At 38.5% G+C, this 20374-nt stretch overlaps 1 protein-coding gene across 2 annotated transcripts in view; it reads left to right on the top strand.

The window, feature by feature from the left end:
• LOC127410272 (mitotic checkpoint serine/threonine-protein kinase BUB1-like) overlaps window positions 1–20374 on the top strand; it is a 65539-nt gene that overhangs the window by 689 nt on the left and 44476 nt on the right. For both annotated transcript variants that reach the window (XM_051645457.1, XM_051645458.1), the window contains exons 2-10: window positions 11–70; window positions 173–314; window positions 763–959; window positions 7944–7990; window positions 8076–8158; window positions 8323–8363; window positions 9739–9914; window positions 19240–19370; window positions 19626–19963. In XM_051645457.1, coding sequence (XP_051501417.1) covers window positions 11–70; window positions 173–314; window positions 763–959; window positions 7944–7990; window positions 8076–8158; window positions 8323–8363; window positions 9739–9914; window positions 19240–19370; window positions 19626–19963 — 1215 coding nt within the window. The remainder of the gene's footprint in view (window positions 1–10; window positions 71–172; window positions 315–762; window positions 960–7943; window positions 7991–8075; window positions 8159–8322; window positions 8364–9738; window positions 9915–19239; window positions 19371–19625; window positions 19964–20374) is intronic.

Here is a 20374-nt window from a genome sequence, read left to right as displayed (position 1 = left end):
ATCACTACAGGGCCTTTGAGTCAAGTGTGAGTGGTTATGTTGGAGATGACCCCTTAGATCCTTGGGACAAGTAAGTCTTTAATTCATCTTTTATCAGTGGCTTGTCTTTATTCTAGTTATTTGAATCGATCACCTTTTCTGCGTGTTACAATTGTGTTTTGTACTGTGGCAGGTTTGTACAGTTTCTCGAGAGCAAGCTGTCCCCAGAGGAGAGAAAGGGCATGTCTGTAGTGCTTGACCGCCTCGTTCAAACCTTCATTCAAGATGAGCGATACCATGATGACCTGCGATACGTCACTCACTGCATCAAATGTGTAAGTTCACCCTCGCACATTCATAGTCACTATTCTGAGGTCAGTGTATTACTCTTTGAGATTGAATAATGAGTTTGGCCAAATAAGAAAATTTGGATATTCACTCACACTCATGTTGTTTCAAACCTACTGTTATTGATATTAATACTATATTTAAGGAGAATATTTGGCTAAATCACTGCTGTTTTCCATACAATGACAGCCTATAGTGTCTTTCAAGCTCCAAAGAGGACAAAAAAACAACACCAAACAAGTTAAGATTACATATGACTCATGTTCTATATTCCAAGTTATACGATAGCTTACTGTCAGTCCCAAATTCAAGCTGTATTTCCGCTGTAGCTCTCAAGAGCTGCATAGTCTTCAAAATGTCCCTTTTTGTGACATAAACAATGACTTTGAACTTTCCTTTTTGTGTGAACTTGCACACTTTAACCACTTCCTCCAGGCAAATTTCTACATCGATCCGATTGAGGTGTACAGTCATCTGCATGGCCAGGGCATTGGGACACAAGCGGCAGTGCTGTATGTGGACTGGGCCCATCAGTTTGAGAAGAAAGGGCTGCTCGCGCAGGCTGAGACTGTGTACCAGAGAGCTCTAGAAAACAAGGCTCAACCACAGGACAGTGTGCTTCAACAGTACAAGTGAGTGAACGCAACACCACTCTGAGAAGAGCTCATGGGTATTCTTTGAGCTAAGGTGAGCGTCACTGTTACTATTACTCATACTTGAGTGTAGATATCTGTACAAACCCTTAACGATTAAACCACACAATCTGTGCTACAGACATGAATGACTCCTCCAATTGTGTGGCTTTAGGAGAGGTGTGCTATTACTTTTCAAATTTTCACCTGGTGGATGATAAAAAATTCCATAGATTTACAATGATTGAGGGACTCAAGTCATATATGGGAGTTTCTTCAACTTTGGCCACTTTTACGAAGTCCTCTAGATTTCTAGAATTTTTTCTGAAAGTCATGAGAACTATCATTTCCAGCACATCTCAAATTCTGTATTGTGTTGTTTAACCCGGCAGGCCTGCAAATTGTTTTTTGGTCGAAATATTAATAACTACAGACTTGACCAACACAAATAGGTATCGTTTGAAAGCTTAGATGCTCTACTTTACAATGAATGTAGACATTATGACCAAAACTGAACAAGTGCTCTGAAATTTGCAGACAAATCAGAAGTGTTCCGTTTTGATCATTAATTAATAATTTTGCACTGTACATATTATTGTAACAGTAAAAACATAAAACTCATCAAATAGCCATGTTTCATATGTTGTTGGAAAGCTCTTAAAGAGAATAATACAACCAGCCTATTTGTTTTATTCACAGACAAAAATATAGCGAGTAATAGCTAAGTATATGTCATTCACAATTATGTTGGTGTTGCTTATATGCCGCATTTTCACGTATAAATTCACGAAAAATAAAAGGAACATAAAATATCACATACCACTGCTTAGAGGAGATTATCTTTTAAACGAGCCCACACACAAGATAATCAGATGCATAGATCATTAGATAATCAACACAAATCACAATGTTACATATGGTCACCAGGAGATGCCGCCAAATACATGACACAAACTCAATGATGACTCAAATGACACAGAATGAAACTCATTCTGTGAAATCTCATTACTAAAATCGTGTTTGCATTAGAGCTGAAACTATTAATCGACGTTATCGACAATTTGAGTTCAAGATGGTGCCGAGTACGGCTGCTGCATTGCGAGCTCCGACCCAATATTGCAGTTTTTTGTTTGTTTTTTCTACAATTCTTAGATTTTTGTCTTGGATGTTGTCTCCCTTATTGTCTACGATAGACAAACACTTTTGGACATTGGTTCTGCAATAGCAAACCGGACTTCAAATTCCTCAATGCCGACCCGCTGTTTACAAACACGGCAGCAGAGCCCTTAGTCTGGGCAGCCCGGCCGTGGAAACTTAGCCGGAAAAGGGGAAGGAGAGCTGGCGTTCTCGTCAGACTTAAGACGTTGTGCAAATTGACCCCCACTACCCAGTATTCTACTGGCAAATGTTCAGTCTGTGGACAACAAACTCTGCGAGCTGAGAGCGCGGATCTCTTTCCAACGAGAGATGAGGGACTGCTGCATTATCTGCCTTACGGAAACTTGGATGTCTGTGGAGATTCCAGACTCAGCCATTGAACCCGCGGGGTTCTCCGTGCACCAAGCGGACAGAGCGAAAGACCTCTCAGTTAAAAGCAGAGGTGGTGGTGTATGTTTTATGATCAACAAATCCTGGTGTGATCAGAGGAACATACATTCTATCAAGTCTTTCTGCTCTCCTGATATGGAATTTCTCATACTTCTGTGTCGACCATTCTGGCTACCGAGGGAATTCACAGCGGTCATTATCACTGCTGTATACATCCCGCCACAAGCCGACACAGACTGGGCACTCAAGGAACTGTATGGGAGTATAAGTGAGCAGGAAACCGCGCACCCTGAGGCCGCGTTCATTGTGACCGGGAACTTTAACAAAGCCAATCTCAAATCAGTCGCACCAAAATACCACCAACACATCAGTTTCAACACATGAGGGGACCGGGTTTTGGACCATTGCTACTCTCGCTTCCGGGATGGCTACAAATCCCTCCCCTGCCCACCATTTGGCAAATTGGACCACTCTTCCATTCTGCTTCTGCCTGCTTACAGGCAGAAACTGAAACAGGAAGCACCCACCCTCAGAACGATCCAGTGCTGGTCGGACCAATCAGACTCTATGCTACAAGACTGTTTTGATCACGCGGACTGGGAGATGTTCCGCCTCTAATGACATCGAGGTCTATGATGATACCATAACATACGTTTCATCAGGAAGTGCATAGATGATATAGTGCTGACCAAAACATTACGGATCTACCCTAACCTGAAACCGTGGATTAATAGCGATGTTCGTGCGGCACTTAATGCGTGAACCTCCGCTTTAAATTCCGGGAACGCGAAGGAGCATAAACCAGTTATTCTACCATCATGCAGGCGGTATCGCAGCATCAGGACCCGCACCAGCCGATTCCATGACAGCTTCTTCCCCAAGCAATCAGACTTTTGAACTCTTGATCTCCCACGATCAAAATACATCAGCACTGCACTTTATTAATCTAATTATCTCACACTGGACTGTCATAAATTATATTCTCTCTCAACAACACACTGGCAACTCAAATCAAATCAAAATCAAATCACTTTTATTGTCACACAGCCATTTACACAAGTGCAATAGTGTGTGAAATTATTGGGTGCAGTTCCGATCAATATAGCAGTCGTGACAGTGTTGAGACATATACCAATCTACAATAAACATCAAATTTACACAACACAATTTAAAATCTAATATACACAATTACACACAACACAATATACAAATAATAACATACAATGTACAGTATATAATACACTATAGATACACATTATTCAATAAAATAAATAGTGTGTGTGTGTGTGTGTATGTGTGTATATATATATATATATATATATATATTAATTAGTCTGATTGCTTGGGGGAAGAAGCTATCATGAAGTCGGCTGGTGTGGGTCCTGATGCTGCGATACCGCCTGCCTGATGGTAGCAGTGAGAACAGCCCATGGCTCAGGTGGCTTCAGTCTCTGATGATCCTCCAAGCTTTTTTCACACACCGCCTGGTATAAATGTCTTGGAGGGAGGGAAGCTCACCTCCGATGATGTTTCTGGCAGTTCGCACCACCCTTTGCAGGGCTTTGCGGTTGTGGGCGGTGCTATTGCCATACCAGGTGGAGATGCAGCCAGTCAGGATGCTCTCTACAGTGCAGGTATAGAACCGTGTGAGGATGTGGCGGTTCATTCCAAACTTCCTCAGCCGTCTCAGGAAGAAGAGGCGCTGATGAGCCTTCTTCACAACGGCTTCAGTGTGGATGGACCATATGAGTTCCTCAGTGATGTGGACACCCAGGAACTTGAAGCTGCTGACTCTCTCCACTGGTGCTCCATTGATGGTGATGGGACTGTGTTCTCTTTCTCTTCTCCTGAAGTCCACCACAAGCTCCTTTGTCTTACTGACGTTGAGGGAGAGGTTGTGCTCCCGACACCAGTGTGTCAGAGTGTGCACCTCCTCTCTGTAGGTTGTTTCATCATTGTCAGTGATCAGACCTACCACCGTCGTGTCATCAGCAAACTTAATGATGGCATTGGAGCTATGTGTTGCCACACAGTCATGTGTGTACAAGGAATACAGTAGTGGGCTGAGAACACAGCCCTGTGGGGCTCCAGTGTTGAGGGTCAGTGAGGAGGAGATGTTGCTGCCTATTCTAACCACCTGGCGTCTGCTTAACAGGAAGTCCAGGATCCAGCTGCACAGCGAGCTGTTTAAGCCCAGAGCCTGGAGTTTCTCATCTAGCTGGGAGGGCACTATGTAAGCAATCTGCAATTGGTCCAGTGAGGGAGGCAGCACAGAGCAGATGTAATCTCTGATTAGTCTCTCAAAGCATTTGCTGATGATGGGGGTCAGAGCAACAGGATGCCAGTCATTTAAGCAAGTGATTTTGGATTGCTTTGGTACAGGCACAATGGTGGACGTTTTAAAGCATGTGGGGAGTACAGACAAGGAGAGGGAAAGGTTGAAAATGTCCGTTAAAAACACCAGCCAGTTGGTTCGCGCACAAACCAACTGGCTATCAACCGACAGCCTTAATGTCAGTACAACACTATACAACCTTACTGCACATTTATATATATCATTTTTATTGTATACTGTGTATTCTATATTGTGTATTGTATACTGTACATTGTATATTATTATTTGTATATTTTGTTGAGCAATTATGTGTATATTAGTTTTGTAAATTGTGTTGTGTAAATCTGATGTTTATTGTAAATTGGTATATGTCTCATCACTGTCATGACTGCTATGTTGCTTGGAACTGCACCCAAGACTTTCACCCACTGTTGCGCTTATGTACATGGTTGAGTGACAATAAAGGGATTTGATTTGTTAAAAAATTGTCGACAAAAGTTTCCCTTGTCAAATAGTCGTATGATCTCATTTAACATAACATGAGATCATATGAAACTCTATTGATGATGCTTGAGAGCAGCACTGCAGTTTACGACTGACTGAGGAGAGGAAGAAAACAGCTCACAGTCCAGATGCACTCTAAAGTTTCTAAACAGCTTCAGGTGATGTATATAAGTATATTTTATCTTTACTGCATTTGCAGAAGTATAACCAAGTGAAAAAATACACTTATATTTAAGATATTGTACTTGTTGCTTCTCATGTAAATGTATCTTGTTTTAAGGATTTTTACACAATTTTAAATGGAAAACAAGACAAAAACACTTGATAACAGTAGGATTTTTTTGCAGTGAATTAAAGTTATTAAAAAGTATTTTTCCCCTTTAAGTGAATGTCATTTAGAGGTATTTTTAAAAGATTATTTTGTTCTCTTTATTGTTAGTAAGCACGTTTAATACAACCTTTTAAGTTGGGGCACAAGATGAATAATCGGTTAAGAGCTAATGATTAATCGTTGCAATAATCGCAGAATAATCATTCTAATAATCGTTAGATTAATCGATTATCAAAAAAATCGTTAGTTGCAGCCCTAGTCTCCATGCTGTGCAAACCTTTAGTCATTGTTGTGTTTGCATGTGTAATTAGTTCTTCTGTACAATTATTATGTTTTATTTGTTTGGAGAGGCTTTTGGACACTATAATAAAGTATTTTTTTAATGCTATAACTTTTGATTTGTTGTATCAACACACAACTTTTCTCAGATACAGTTGACATGATTGGGAACAAAAGCAGTTTTTTTGAGCCACCTTATTCACACCCAGAGATATATAATGGCAAATAAGAAAAAAGTCATTTTTGTGTGGTGATTTTTTTTTTTTTTTTTTTTTAGCAGTTTCTTAGGCTGAGAATGTATCATAATCTATATCATTAAAACATTTAAAAGTTTTCTTTACAATGATACCAAACACTTCAACCTTGTTTATTTTTTTTAAAAAATTTTCAGGGTTAAAAGACTTTTATTTTGGGTATGCCACTGAAACAGGAAATCTTTAAAACACCTTCAGAGCTTAAAGGGTTAATAGAATTATGTGCTGGAAATGACGCTGATGGGAATGTTATTTTTAACATTTTTCATATCAAATGACTGAAGGCTAATTTCATAGCTAACATTTTATGTATCCTAAATACACACTATTAAATCATATTTTCACAATTTTTGCATAATTTGGCAAAATTACAGCTTGATTGGAAATGACAGCCAATAAAAAGTGATATTTAGACATTTCATCTCAAGCATGCTCTTCACTGACACTTTTGTCCACATGGTAAACAAGTACACTAACTTTTGATTCAACTTTATTAGGGGAAAGATTGTTTGGTGTGGTGGAAATTACATCACAACTGTAGGACAGTCATAATTTTTGAAAAATGTATAGAAGCTATTTTCACACAATAAATATTTATCAATATGACAAACAGCGTCTGCGCCAAGTCTTGTTCCAAACTCCAGACAATGTCCCAATGCTTAAGGTGCGTGGACTCAAAAATTAATAATCTAATATTAAGTATAGAACTTGTACTCAAGCAGGAAAAATCTTCATAGATGTATTTATTTAGAGGCCCCAACAGAGGAAAAAATTTGCAAAGTGCAAAATGTTTTCAGGATTACCCCTTCATCACTGCTAGAGACCTGTAAGCAGCACACCTGTAATCGTTTATAGTAGCATTTACTGTAAGTATTCTAACATTATACACCTAAAATCTAAAAGACATGCATCAAATGTAGCAAAGTTTGTAAGCATCAAAATATGTGCCATAACATATCTTTAAAACCTTAAAGTATTACAGTAATATTCTTTACCAGTGTGTAGTCACAAACAACAATACACATACACACACACCAAAATACATACATAGAAACATTTTATTTATATATATATATATATATATATATATATATATATATATAAAGGTTCTGGAATGATATTAAAAGTTAAAAATGTCAAAAAAACAAACCTTATAAACACAATTTCACTCTTAAGAAAACAAAAGACAGATCTTCATTCATACACAGAGGATACAGAGATTTGAAATCAAAAATCCATCTGCATTCCATCTACAAAGCATACTTTATAAATATTGAATTTGATAGATGTAGTCATATTAAGCTAAAACACTTTAAAAAGCTTTATATACATCACACAAATCACTGAAAATATACCCCTGGAAGGAACAACTATGCTATGACTTTCTCACCTCTTATGAGTTTGCAAACCTGAATGTTTGTTAATGAATATTAGCTTATTACCTTTCAGTAAGCACTGCATCCATGAATGAAATTATAATGTAACCTAAACAAAATGTGTTTTATTAGACCGTGCCAAATATTAGAAATAACATATCAATTCTTCTACCTGAACTCTTTAACCAATAAATGTGAAGAGATGTCGCTGCTTTTGTTGTGCTTGTGGAGTCGACGGTCAGTCTTTGCAAATTCTGACCAATTCATTGTCTTCTTGGGTTATAAAGAATACCTTTTAAATACAAATACTGACTTCATTCCCTCTCATTGGCTTATTAAATTGTGATGTGTTTTCAGGCTCTTTCAGGGGAGAATATCTGCAAATACTCAGACAGCACAACCAGGTAAAGCTTGTGGCACATTGTTCATTTTCCTGTGGTTGTTACTCAGGACAATAATGAATACAGATTACTGTCTCTTCTGACATAGATAATGTGCGGCAGCCACTTCAAAACTCACAGCTTGTCAATCAGAATCTCAGACAGAGAGATGCTGTTCAACCACAGTGCAAGGTAAAGCCACGCTCTGATTTGCGAGCTCTCTCTCTCTCTCTGTGTGTGTGTGTGTGTGTGTGTGTGTGTGTGTGTGTGTTTCACTTCACTCTTTATAAGGAGTGTAGCTTCATCTTGATTTCTAATTCATACACAAAGTTAAATACAACAAACTTGTCTTGCAGGAGCCAGAAGAGACCTCTCCTGCTCCTAGAACAGTGCGCATGTAAGTGTTTATTATCATTGCCTCATGTTCTTTAATAAGTTTGTTTTGATGACTTTACAGCTGTTTCGAGCAATAGCTGTGGTTTAAACCAGTGGTTTTCAACTGGTTTTGCTTCAGGACCAGATTTTACAACCAAGTCAAGCCATCGAGTGGTGACCCAACACAGTACTAAAATTGTTTATCATGCAAAAGCAACAATGTCATTAAATCAAAAATTTTGACTGCAAAAGTATTAACATAACATAGGCTGAATAGGCAAAGTGACATTTTTAAATACATAAACAACACATGGCTATAATTATTATTACAATTAGCTATTGTACAAAGAAATGAATTAGCAGTGATACTGTAGTGATTGGATGCACAGCCTTTAACGGCAACAGCATAAGAAAAGGGAAGCTTTTTTTACTCGCTTTTAAAAGTTGGTGAGCCTATTTATTTTGCTATCCTAACTGTGCACCATTAGATAATTAGTTGCATTTCATATTTGGTTGTTTCTTCAACTTGGTTGATTTTTTTTTTTTTTATGTATTTTATTTTATTTTTTATTTTTTTTAAGTAAAACAAACAGATTTAAACTTTTTTATTTTTGTTATATGAAGGTCTCATTAAAACGTTATTAGAAAGTTTTTACCAGGCCTTCATCATTTTTATTTTTTTTTTTAAATTTTTTTTTTTTTTTTCAGTTTTCAAATGTCTTTTATGTATACTGTAGATTTGACAGTTTATGTCTTTTCACAGACCCAGACTTTCAATGTTAAACAATGAAAATTCATTTAAAAAATACAAATTATTACGTTTAAATTTGTGATTAAGCAAAGAGTGAAATAAACAGACCATTTCAATATTTATTGTTTGAAAATGATTACTATCAATTTTTCAAAAATTACAACTGTCCCTTAGTTGTGGCATCATTTCAAAAATGCTAAAAATGTCATTTCCATTAGACTCATTTTGTGTATGGCTTTTAGAATATAAAATGAAAAATGATCAAAAATAATCTCCTTTGACGCATGTTCATACATTGTTAGTAAACAAATAATAGGAGAAAAAAAATGGCGAAAGTGTGAAAATTTGTTAAGACTTTCTACATTTTAGAAGTCTACAGTGCTGAAAGTGCCCAAAATTGAAGAAACATCCATTTGTATTTAGCATTGTTTTTTGTTCAAGCTGTCCATGACCCTATCAGAAAAGACCTGCTACCCATTTTTGGGTTGTGAACCCAAGTTGTAGAATTAAGGACATTTTCTGGTTTACTTTTGCATGAGAAACAGTTTAGGTTTAAGTCAGCACTTGATATCCAGTGTAAAATCTGAGTCCTGCAACACCAGTTAGTGAAAATAGCATTGTTATTAAGTGTTTCCTCTGTGGTCAGAATCTCTCGATCGGAGAATAACCCGAGCCGGACGAGCAGCAGTAACACTGTGCAGTGTGTGTCCATGTACTGTGTGGATGAGCTGAAGTGTGAGGGATCAGAGCTGTCTTTTGAAGAGCTCCGAGCCAGACGCTACTTCACTAAATGTAAACAGCAGGAGGAACAGCGACGTCTGGGTGAGAGAACTATCCCACTATACAAACTGATCACCGTTCTCTGACATACTCACTTTACATTGCTTGAGATCACAGACAGATGGAAGTATAGATAGATCGATGTAGACAGTTACACAGACAGACAGTGTGAGGAAAATTATACTGTAAAAGATTGTGAGATGGGGCTATTTTCTGAAATAATTGCCTGATCGCGATTATTTGATCTAACCGCGATTATTGTGCACTTCAAATCCAGTCACATTTTACTGTCCAAAAATGTAATTAAAAAAATACAAATACACACAGAATCGCAAAGGTCTTCCTTCATGAGAAACGGTGGGTTTAATTGGAGAGCCTTAAAATGATGTGCGAGAGAAGAATTTAGGACAAACATTTTACCATTGCATAATTAAATATAATTTTATACAATACAGTATAATATAACAGCTTATTCAGGTTGGCTGGGTTTCAGAAACAAGTGTAAATGTAAAATGGATTTAGACTAAAGTTGACCAAAAAGAGACATAATTGAAGTATTTGGAAATATTGTAATATTCAAAATATTATTTTTCGTGTCATTCTACCCCAGCTATGGAAAATATTTTGTAAACGTTTTTAAAGCCTTAAAAGGGAATCATATGTTTTATTATATGATTCCAATTTAAATATGAAATTAATTACTTCTGTAGGTGTGTTTGTATGTGGATTATGACAATTTGTATGACCATTAATTTTCCGACAAATTTCAAAATCATGACTGCCCAAATTATGATTTTTATTACCCCACTTTTGGGTTTTCCTGTATTATTACTATGATTAACTCAAATATCATGGTTAAAATATGGTAACTATAGTAAAACCATGGTACATTTTGTGGTTCTGGATATTTTATATTTAAAATTATTGCAAGGGAACTATTTAAAAAAATAAAAAATAAAAAACACCCGCTGTACTTCCTTTAAGAGGCTCTGTAGTGAGACATGAAGCATTGTACATGTGAGGTAATTTTAAGGATTTTTAAACATCAAAAACAGAAGTTTACACTTTACCTACTCTATAGTTACTGTGTTATACTCATTATTTTTGATTATCAGTTCTTTTATATTAGCACTGTTGTAGAAAATATCGGTTTGTAAAGTCACCTGTGTGTCTTATCTTATCTGAGGAATGCTCATGCCAAGAGAGCAGAACAGTGAGCATTAGTTATTTGGCCTTGGTTTAAGACAGCAATGAAATTTGTTATATTTTATTTATTATTGCCCGGTTTTCTTTTCAGACTTTATTTTATGATTCATATTTAATTATTTTATCATACATCCTATCCACATATAATAATGTATTCATATAAGAAGACCGATTGTGGATTTTGCTGATACCGATGGGCGATATATAGAATATTAACGATATTATCGAGATAATTTTGCTGACGTTGTAAAATTGACCATTATCGTGAATATCACAATGATTTTAATGTGCTTTAATTTGGCCATTAAGTTTCATAAAGAGCGCATCAGTAGACTAATTTCATGATCCTTCAGGGCTGCACAATTACTGAAAATAACATCAGAATGGCAAGTTGGTCATTTGTGATTATTTATCCACAAATGGCTGTGATTGAAAGACAGATAAACATGGTTTGTGTGTGATACAGATCAGTTCATGTGCATTGATTGTGAAATCAAAGAAATGCAGGTTCAAACATTTGCACAATTCCAAACATTAGTAACTGCTACAAGTTATTATACAAATCTACAAGCACGAAACAGAAAAGGAGATTACAGCGTTTTAGGAAATGTCAAATACACATAGACCTTTTTTACAGACTGTGATGACGTGTTTCCACCTTATTTAGCAGCGTAAATCTAGCAAACTTTTTTATATGATAATTTTTTTTAAATATTGAGAGTAAGTTTATAACATGCTTTGTGTTATATTACCCTGGAATATAGTTGTTATTCAAATGTAATAGTGGATTTTTTTTCTTTTGTTCTTGGAGCAAATGTGTAAGTGAAAATAATATTTGCTGTGGTCTCCCATTCACCGCTGTTGAAGTTTACCCTGAAATCCTTTACTTCCGCATTCCAAAACCCCGAGTGTAAAAAATGTCAATTTATTTTTCTGTGTCACAATAAAAGCTCCTTGTGAAGTTGAAGTAAATACTTCAGCACTTTCGGTGTCAAAATAAAAGCCCCAGGTGAAGATAAACAGGACAGAAATATATAAGTTTAGTATAACACAAATCTAATAATCAGAATAATAATGATAATTCAGCATTATAATAATAATAAACCTGATGTGTCCCACAGTAAAAATATAGTATTATGCAATGTTCAGCTGGGGTTTCAAATATAAGTCAGTGAAGTAGCTTTGGACACATTGTTAATTCACAAGAATGTATTGATAAAAACATTTAAAGGTAAATAATGCTTTTTATTGAGCTACTTTGCACCATTGTGTATGAAATATAAAGTACATATCAATGAAAATGTGTTTATTTAATGAAAAATGAATTATTCGATTTTTAATGTCTTTAAAATATTTAATCTACTTGCTACAGTGGCTGTTTGGATGAAATGATGGTTCCTCTGATAAAACAAACAAACAAACAAAAAATAAACCCACTTTTGAGCCATTTTAGAGCAAATACATAATTATTGAAATATATATTGTCAATAGGCTGAAAAATATTGAGATATAATTTAAGACATATCGCCCAGCCCTACCGATAACTAAGGTGGTAGAAAAGTATAAATATTGGCCAAATGAATTTTTGTTTAAATTATTGTTCACGAGACATGAAGTTATAGACACAATGTATGTACTAACAGGGCACATTTTCAGATATTCATGTTTTTTTATGCCCTCACTTTAATACTTTCAAAATAACCATATTTGAATTGAACTGAGGATAAATATGAATGAATATTGTCAGTCAGTGTTTGTTTTTATTTCACCTCCAGAGGCCGCTGTTATACTGTAGAACCAAGTTGTTCGTACTGTAGAATCCTCCACAGAGGAGCATGGAGGAATAAAAAAAAAAAAATATCTGCAACTATATCGGCATAGATTTTTGCAGAAAACCAATAGGTCCAAAAATCAACTGTCGGCACAGATTAATCAGTGAAACCGATATTTCAGTCTACCTCTATTTCATAAATACACTGATGAACCAAAACATTATGACCATTCACAGGTGAAGCGAATAATGTTGATCATCTCCTAACAAGGCCACATGTAAAGGTCTGGGGAGATTAGATGGTAAGCGAACAATCAGTTCTCATAGTCAGCGTTTTGAAAGACCTGAATTACTTTGACAAGGGCCAAATTGTTATGGCCAGACGACTGGGTCAGAGCATCTCTGAAACTACAAGGCTTGTGGGGTGCTCCCGGTCAGCAGTGGCAATTGCTTACCGACAGTGGTCCGAGGAGGGACAAACCACAAACCGGCAACAGGGTGTTTGGCACCCAAAGAACATCGATGGGTGAGGGCAATGAAGGCTATCCTGTCTGGTCCAAACTGACAGAAGGTCTACTGTGGTATGTCACAGAAAATGTTAATGATGATTACGGGAGGAATGTGTCATAACACAGTGCATCGCACCCTGCTACATGTGGGGCTGCGTAGCTGCAGACCGCTCAGAGTGCCCATGACCACTGTCGAAAGTGCCTACAATGGGCACGCGAGCATCAGAACTGGACCTTGGTGTAGTGGAAGAAGGTCGCCCGGTCTGATGAATCCCGTTTTCTTTTACATCACGTAGATGGCCATGTACATGTGCGCGTTTACCTGGGGAAGTGATGGCACCAGGATGCACTGTGGGAATATGACAAGCCGGTGGAGGGAGTGTGATGCTTTGGGCAATGTTCTGCTGGGAAACCCTGGGTCCGGCTATTCATGTGGACGTCAATTAGACACGTGCCACCTACCTAAACATCATTGCAGACCAAGTACACCCTTTCATGGCATTGGTATTTTCTGATGGCAGTGGCCAGGGGTGCCAGAAATATGCACACTTCTGGCGTATTGATTTATCGGAGTATAGCATGGGTATTGACTGAAAAAGTCTGACTACTAGCTGCTTTGAGTCATTGCTTTCCTATTCTTGATAGAAAATAATGATAAACCTGATGTCTCTCTCAAGCCATCAAAAGATTAGGCTTCAGCAAACTTTAACAAGTGATGGGCGCACAAGAAACATGCTTCATAAAGCTTTGCTACCTAAACAAATAATTTGTATTGATCCAATGCTTCTAAGCGTACATCACATTGGTCAAGTCATGTATTTCACCAGCATGTGAGCGCAACGAATCACAAAATCATTTTCAGATTCACTTGTTTCAGAGCACCAAAAAGCTTGTGTTAGCTGTCATACCATCAAACAGTATCACAACTAACTCAGAGGAACACTAATCTCACTAGTGGTCAACCGATATATCACAGATATTCGGACTTTTTTCATTATCAGCGTTGGCCGATACACCTTCCCTTTTGGACGATTTTTTTCTTGAGGGCGCCGAAAATTGCCTGCTTGCATGTGAAGCGGCTGAGACATGTAAACGACCAGTCATGGTTTGTTTTCTTGTAACATGCCATTGTGTTACTTCAATAATAGACCGGTGTGCAACACAATGTCATTTAAACAGTCCGTACATCAGAGCCGCAGACACATTTGAGCTCATAATGTTAAAGTGCTCACCTGTTTCATTCTTTCTCTCTCTCCTCAACAGTTCCCTCCCTTTAACTTTTAACTGTCTTGTCTAATGATAAAAAGGCAAATATCAATAAAACTAATTGTATACCTTCTGCAAATATGCACATACACTATATTGCCAAAAGTATTCGCTCATCTGCCTTTAGACGCATATGAACTTAAGTGACATCCCATTCTTAATCCATAGGGTTTAATATGACGTCGGCCCACCCTTTGCAGCTATAACAGCTTCAACTCTTCTGGGAAGGCTTTCCACAAGGTTTAGGAGTGTGTTTATGGGAATTTTTGACCATTCTTCCAGAAGCGCATTTGTGAGGTCAGACACTGATGTTGGACGAGAAGGCCTGGCTCGCAGTCTTCGCTCTAATTCATCCCAAAGGTGCTCTATCGGGTTGAGGTCAGGACTCTGTGCAGGCCAGTCAAGTTCTTCCACACCAAACTCGCTCATCCATGTCTTTATGGACCTTGCTTTGTGCACTGGTGCGCAGTCATGTTGGAACAGGAAGGGGCCATCCCCAAACTGTTCCCACAAAGTTGGGAGCATGGAATTGTCCAAAATCTCTTGGTATGCTGAAGCATTCAGTGTTCCTTTCACTGGAACTAAGGGGCCAAGCCCAGCTCCTGAAAAACAACCCCACACCATAATCCCCCCTCCACCAAACTTCACAGTTGGCACAATGCAGTCAGACAAGTACCGTTCTCCTGGCAACCGCCAAACCCAGACTCGTCCATCAGATTGCCAGATGGAGAAGCGTGATTCGTCACTCCAGAGAACGCATCTCCACTGCTCTAGAGTCCAGTGGCAGCGTGCTTTACACCACTGCATCCGATGCTTTGCATTGCACTTGGTGATGTATGGCTTGGATGCGGCTGCTCGGCTATGGAAACCCATTCCATGAAGCTCTCTACGCACTGTTCTTGAGCTAATCTGAAGGCCACATGAACTTTGGAGGTCTGTAGCGATTGACTCTGCAGAAAGTTGGCGACCTCTGCGCACTATGCGCCTCAGCATCCGCTGACCCCACTCTGTCATTTTACGTGGCCTACCACTTCGTGGCTGAGTTGCTGTCATTCCCAATCGCTTCCACTTTGTAATAATACCACTGACAGTTAACTGTGGAATATTTAGTAGCGAGGAAATTTCATGACTGGACTTGTTGCACAGGTGGCATCCTATCACAGTACCACGCTGGAATTCACTGAGCTCCTGAGAGCGGCCCATTATTTCACAAATGTTTGTAGAAGCAGTCTGCGTGCCTAGGTGCTTCATTTTATACACCTGTGGCCATGGAAGTGATTGGAACACCTGAATTCAATTATTTGGATGGGTGAGCGAATACTTTTGGCAATATAGTGTATCTCGTTTAAACGGATGTATTAAACCAACCTCACAAAACTTGAGCAGATCCAGCGTCCTGTGGAACGCTCATTTATTTACCTCTAAAGCACGCATTCTAACAGTCTCTCCTCAGCATTTCCCTGTAACTTTTCTAATGACAAAAGGCAAATATCAATAAAACTTGTATTACATACCATTTGCAAATATGCAGATATCTCGTTTAAACAGATGTCATTCATGAACCTCATGAAAATCCAGCATTTTCTTCCCGTCGAGCGCTCATCTTCCTCTGAAGTGCGTATTCTGTCAGCCAGAATCAAAAACATCAGTATCAGGATCAAAAGTTCCTCTGATTCACAAATCATGACAACAACCCAAGCAGGCGATCCAGGCTGTTTAAACTGTCAGGAGATTGAGCCCTGCGCTGGATCTGCACGAGCGCGTGAGTGCAACTTCAAGGCTGCGTCAGAAACCAGGAACGACTCATCCAACGGCTCCTCCTTTTGGCAGAGGGCAGTGGCGAGTTCTCCTGTACAGCTTGCCCTTCCTCCTTTCCCGGGTTTCGGCATCAATTTAACAAGGTTCGGGAAAGGAGGGAGCGGGAGCCGAATCCACATTCAACTAATGTTTAATTACAACACAACATCAAACTGAAAACACAGTAACATAAAACACTGACGATTTTTTGTTAATGCATTATTTATTTTTTGTTAATGCATGATTTCCTGTAAAGCTGCTTTGAAATGATGGGTGTTGTGAAAAACGCTATACAAATCAAAATGACGATGCGCACACACACACAACTCTGCGTGGGTCTCTCTCTCTTTGGTGTCCACGGCTCTTCCCTTATCTCCCTCCTGCTGATTAGGCAACTCAGTGCCGGGCGTGCATCCTCACAGCCCGGCCACGCCCTTCTCCTCCTCACAGTTTGATTCTGTATTTTTTTTTTGAGTAAATGCAAAAATGTCCTCCTCCTAATATATTAACAATTTCTTCATGTGCAAATAAATTGATGACTAAACAGAAATCCGCTGTCTACCATTTAAAATACAATATTATTTTGTAGTTTTGTGTAAAATTGAGTAAATATAGTGCTAAATAACAGTTTATTATTTTTTTGAGCAATTTTATGTTTGTTATTTACTATATTAAATTGTGTGATATATCAGCATTGTATCGGCCTATCGGCCACCCTGCTCTCTGGATATCGACATCGGCCATGAAAAAACCCATATCGGTCGACTGCTAAATCTCAGCCACGGTAGCAAAAAAACAACTCATGTCATAACATAAAACTACATAATTAACATTAAACGAAGCTTAAAACATTAACTATAACCCCCAATAACTTTTAAATAAGAATTATTAACACCCCAAACAGTCCCCAAAACCTGCACGGATGTACCTCATTAATTATGCAATGATAACAAGTCCAATAGCAAGTCCTCAAGCATAAACAAAAACAGACGTTAAAGTATATTATTGGTAAGGACTATAATTCAATGTACATCTGATATTCATTTAAATAGGTAAACATGCCATTTTGCCCTTTGCACCAAGAAAAGTGAAAAAATGTAGATGTCTGATCGATCCATCTAACCACTGATCTATAAAAGCCCTGGAACATGAATAAAACAAGCTAGAAATGAATGAATGAAAGTAGATGAGGGTGTCCTGGTTAGCTGTCACTGCAATTCTATGTTGTTTGTAGATGCGTGTTGAACAATAAGGAGATGTTCTGTTATACACAAGTCCAGATGTTTATGTAAGTAGTTATAACTTGCATTATATGACTTGTATGATAGTCATGGAATGACCATATTCTATTTGCACAATGTTATAAAGCTTATCAAGTTAAATAACGGTGTTTTAAAACCTACGTAGGTTTCATGATATTCTTCTTTCAAGAGGGAAATTTGTCTTAATTCACAGTAAGATTGACAAGATTGATATCAAAGATCAAAGTCAGCAGAATTAGACAAAGTAGGATCATGAACAAAGATTGCTTTGTATCCTATTATTGGGGATGAGGAAATAACTTTAACCCTTACCTCTTCAGGTCACACAATGTGAAATGAAATATGCTGCTTTAAAAATGGTATAAAACACAGGGCATATTGTGCTTGTGTAACGATGTTGAATGCGGACACAAACGATAAAACGACTGTCAAACGATTTGATAGACACGTAAAAAAGAGGGACCGATACACAAGAACACACAGTTGAACCAATACAGTGTTCCAGAAGTATCCGAATCCTTAGACAGCTGCCTCATCAAAGGTATGTGTGAACTGTGAATATAATGACAAGTGTATAGCAAGTATCTCTCTGTTTCAGCGCGGAAGCAGATTTGAATCTCTTTAGTTAATTACTTCCGAATTCTGACTGTATATGTTGATAAAAAACCATGATTTTGACAATCTTGGAAGCTGGTCTGGTATAAATTGGCCATAAATTTTTTTTTTTTTTTTTTTTTTTTTTTTATAAATTGGCCATATTGACTGCGGAATGTTGTTGTGATGAAGTCACAACCAGCCCAGTTTGCTGCCATCTACTTCAAAACTTGTTCCGGCGCTGATGGCAGTGGCCTCTTTCATCAGGATAATGCGCCCTACCACACTGCACATATTGTTCGGGAATGGTTGGAGGAACGTGACAAAGAGTTCAAGGTGTTGCCCTGGGCTCCAAATTCCCCAGATCTCAATCCTATTGAGCATCTATGGGATGTGCTGGACCAACAAGTCCGATCCACAGTGGTTCCACCTTGCAACTGGCAGGACTTGAAGGATCTGCTGCTAATGTCTTGGTGCCAGATACCACAGGACATCTTCAGGGGTCTTGTAGCGTCGGCGATGTTTTGGAGGCATGCAAAGGACTAACAGCATATTTGGTCATAATGTTTTGGCTCATGGGTGTATTCTTTTTCCTGTATATAATTTCATCTATGTCTCATAGATGAATTTCTACTTTCATTACTATATGCTAAGCACAATGTTTTTCAGGTTTCATTTCTTCTGGAACCAGGGAAAGTTTCTCTACTAGTGTGTCTGTATTATCTTCCAAGGTTAGCTGATAAGGAGTTTCCACCATGGACTGCAAGCTCTTTGTTTCATGTGTGTCATAAATTGGGGGTTTCAGTTTCTTTGGGCAGGAACATCTTCTCTGACTGCACTTGAGCACGCTGTTAGTATTCTTCCGGAGACCTCTCGAAAATGAATAAGCCTTGCATCATGGAAATGTGACATGTTTTAGAAACACAGTCACATGTGTGCTGTAATGACTGTTGTTTGATCAGCGGAGGAGCACCGCAGAGTGTGGGAGGAGGAAGAGGAGGTGAGGAAGATGAAGCAGCTCTTGAATGATCTGGAGAAGAATGTGACTCTACACCAAGCGGAGCAAAGGAACCCAGAGACACACACTCTCCAGGTACAGACTTCTTAAACCTGTCCTAACTAACTAAGAGTGTTTGAAGTCAGAGGTCTGTTTGTTTGATTGATTGGTGTGAAAGTAATGAGCCCACCCATTGGTATATTAATATACAAATAATTGGTAAATATTACTGGTAGTTTTTCCCTGCCCACACAGCCCTGCTTACATCTGCAGCAAAGTTGTTTCAGTGGCACAGAAAGTCATTATGTTTTGATAAAAGATAATGAAAACAAACATTTTGATTCCCTGTAGAGTCACATGCAGGAGCAGCAGAGAACAGCAATGTGCACGGTTGAAACCACAGAGTCAGTGTCGGCGCATCATACAGGACTGCAGCTCCACAGCGAGCACTCCACAGGACACAAAGTGAAATTAGACAGTGCTCCGTCCTCCAGACTCATGTCAGAAACAAGCCGCGCAGTACACGGCTCCCTGGCTGAGTGTGTGAGTGGCTCTAGAGAGAGCATGCAGGAACAGACTGACATAGTGTCAGAGCACACGGCAGGAACGCATACCATATCACATGGCAATGCCAGCACATCCCTGATGCAAAACAACCACTGCTCAGTCCAGGAAAGCAGAGGAGATCAGTGAGTATCAAACACATCATATCAACTGTTCAAGTTCAACTCACTGGGTCTGTTTAAAAAAAAAAACTCTAGTAGCTTCATAGGCAGCTGCTTTCTAAACCAGCATCTTAACGGCCATGAAATCTCATAAGTGAGTGATTTGGAGCGCTCTACATGAGAAGCAACTCTGTTCAGAATCACTCGCAATTAATGTCAATCCACCGTTTTCCTGACCAGCATGGGTGCTCTATTATAATTCGGATTGCCGGTGGACTGTTTTCTTGTTCCGGTCTCCATAAAAAGCAATGTAAAAACTACCAATACGAGTGAGCGTTCCAGACAGAGAACAACCACATGTGCAGTGATATCAACATGACTAACCTCCGGCCATCACTTCATGTCATCTGACCACTTCAAAAAATGGTCATCGTG

The sequence above is a fragment of the Myxocyprinus asiaticus genome, chromosome 19 (genome assembly GCF_019703515.2).
Source record: "Myxocyprinus asiaticus isolate MX2 ecotype Aquarium Trade chromosome 19, UBuf_Myxa_2, whole genome shotgun sequence".
NCBI lineage: Eukaryota > Metazoa > Chordata > Actinopteri > Cypriniformes > Catostomidae > Myxocyprinus > Myxocyprinus asiaticus.
The sequence above is the reverse complement of the archived record's forward strand: the minus strand, read 5'-3'. Positions and strand labels throughout refer to the sequence as shown.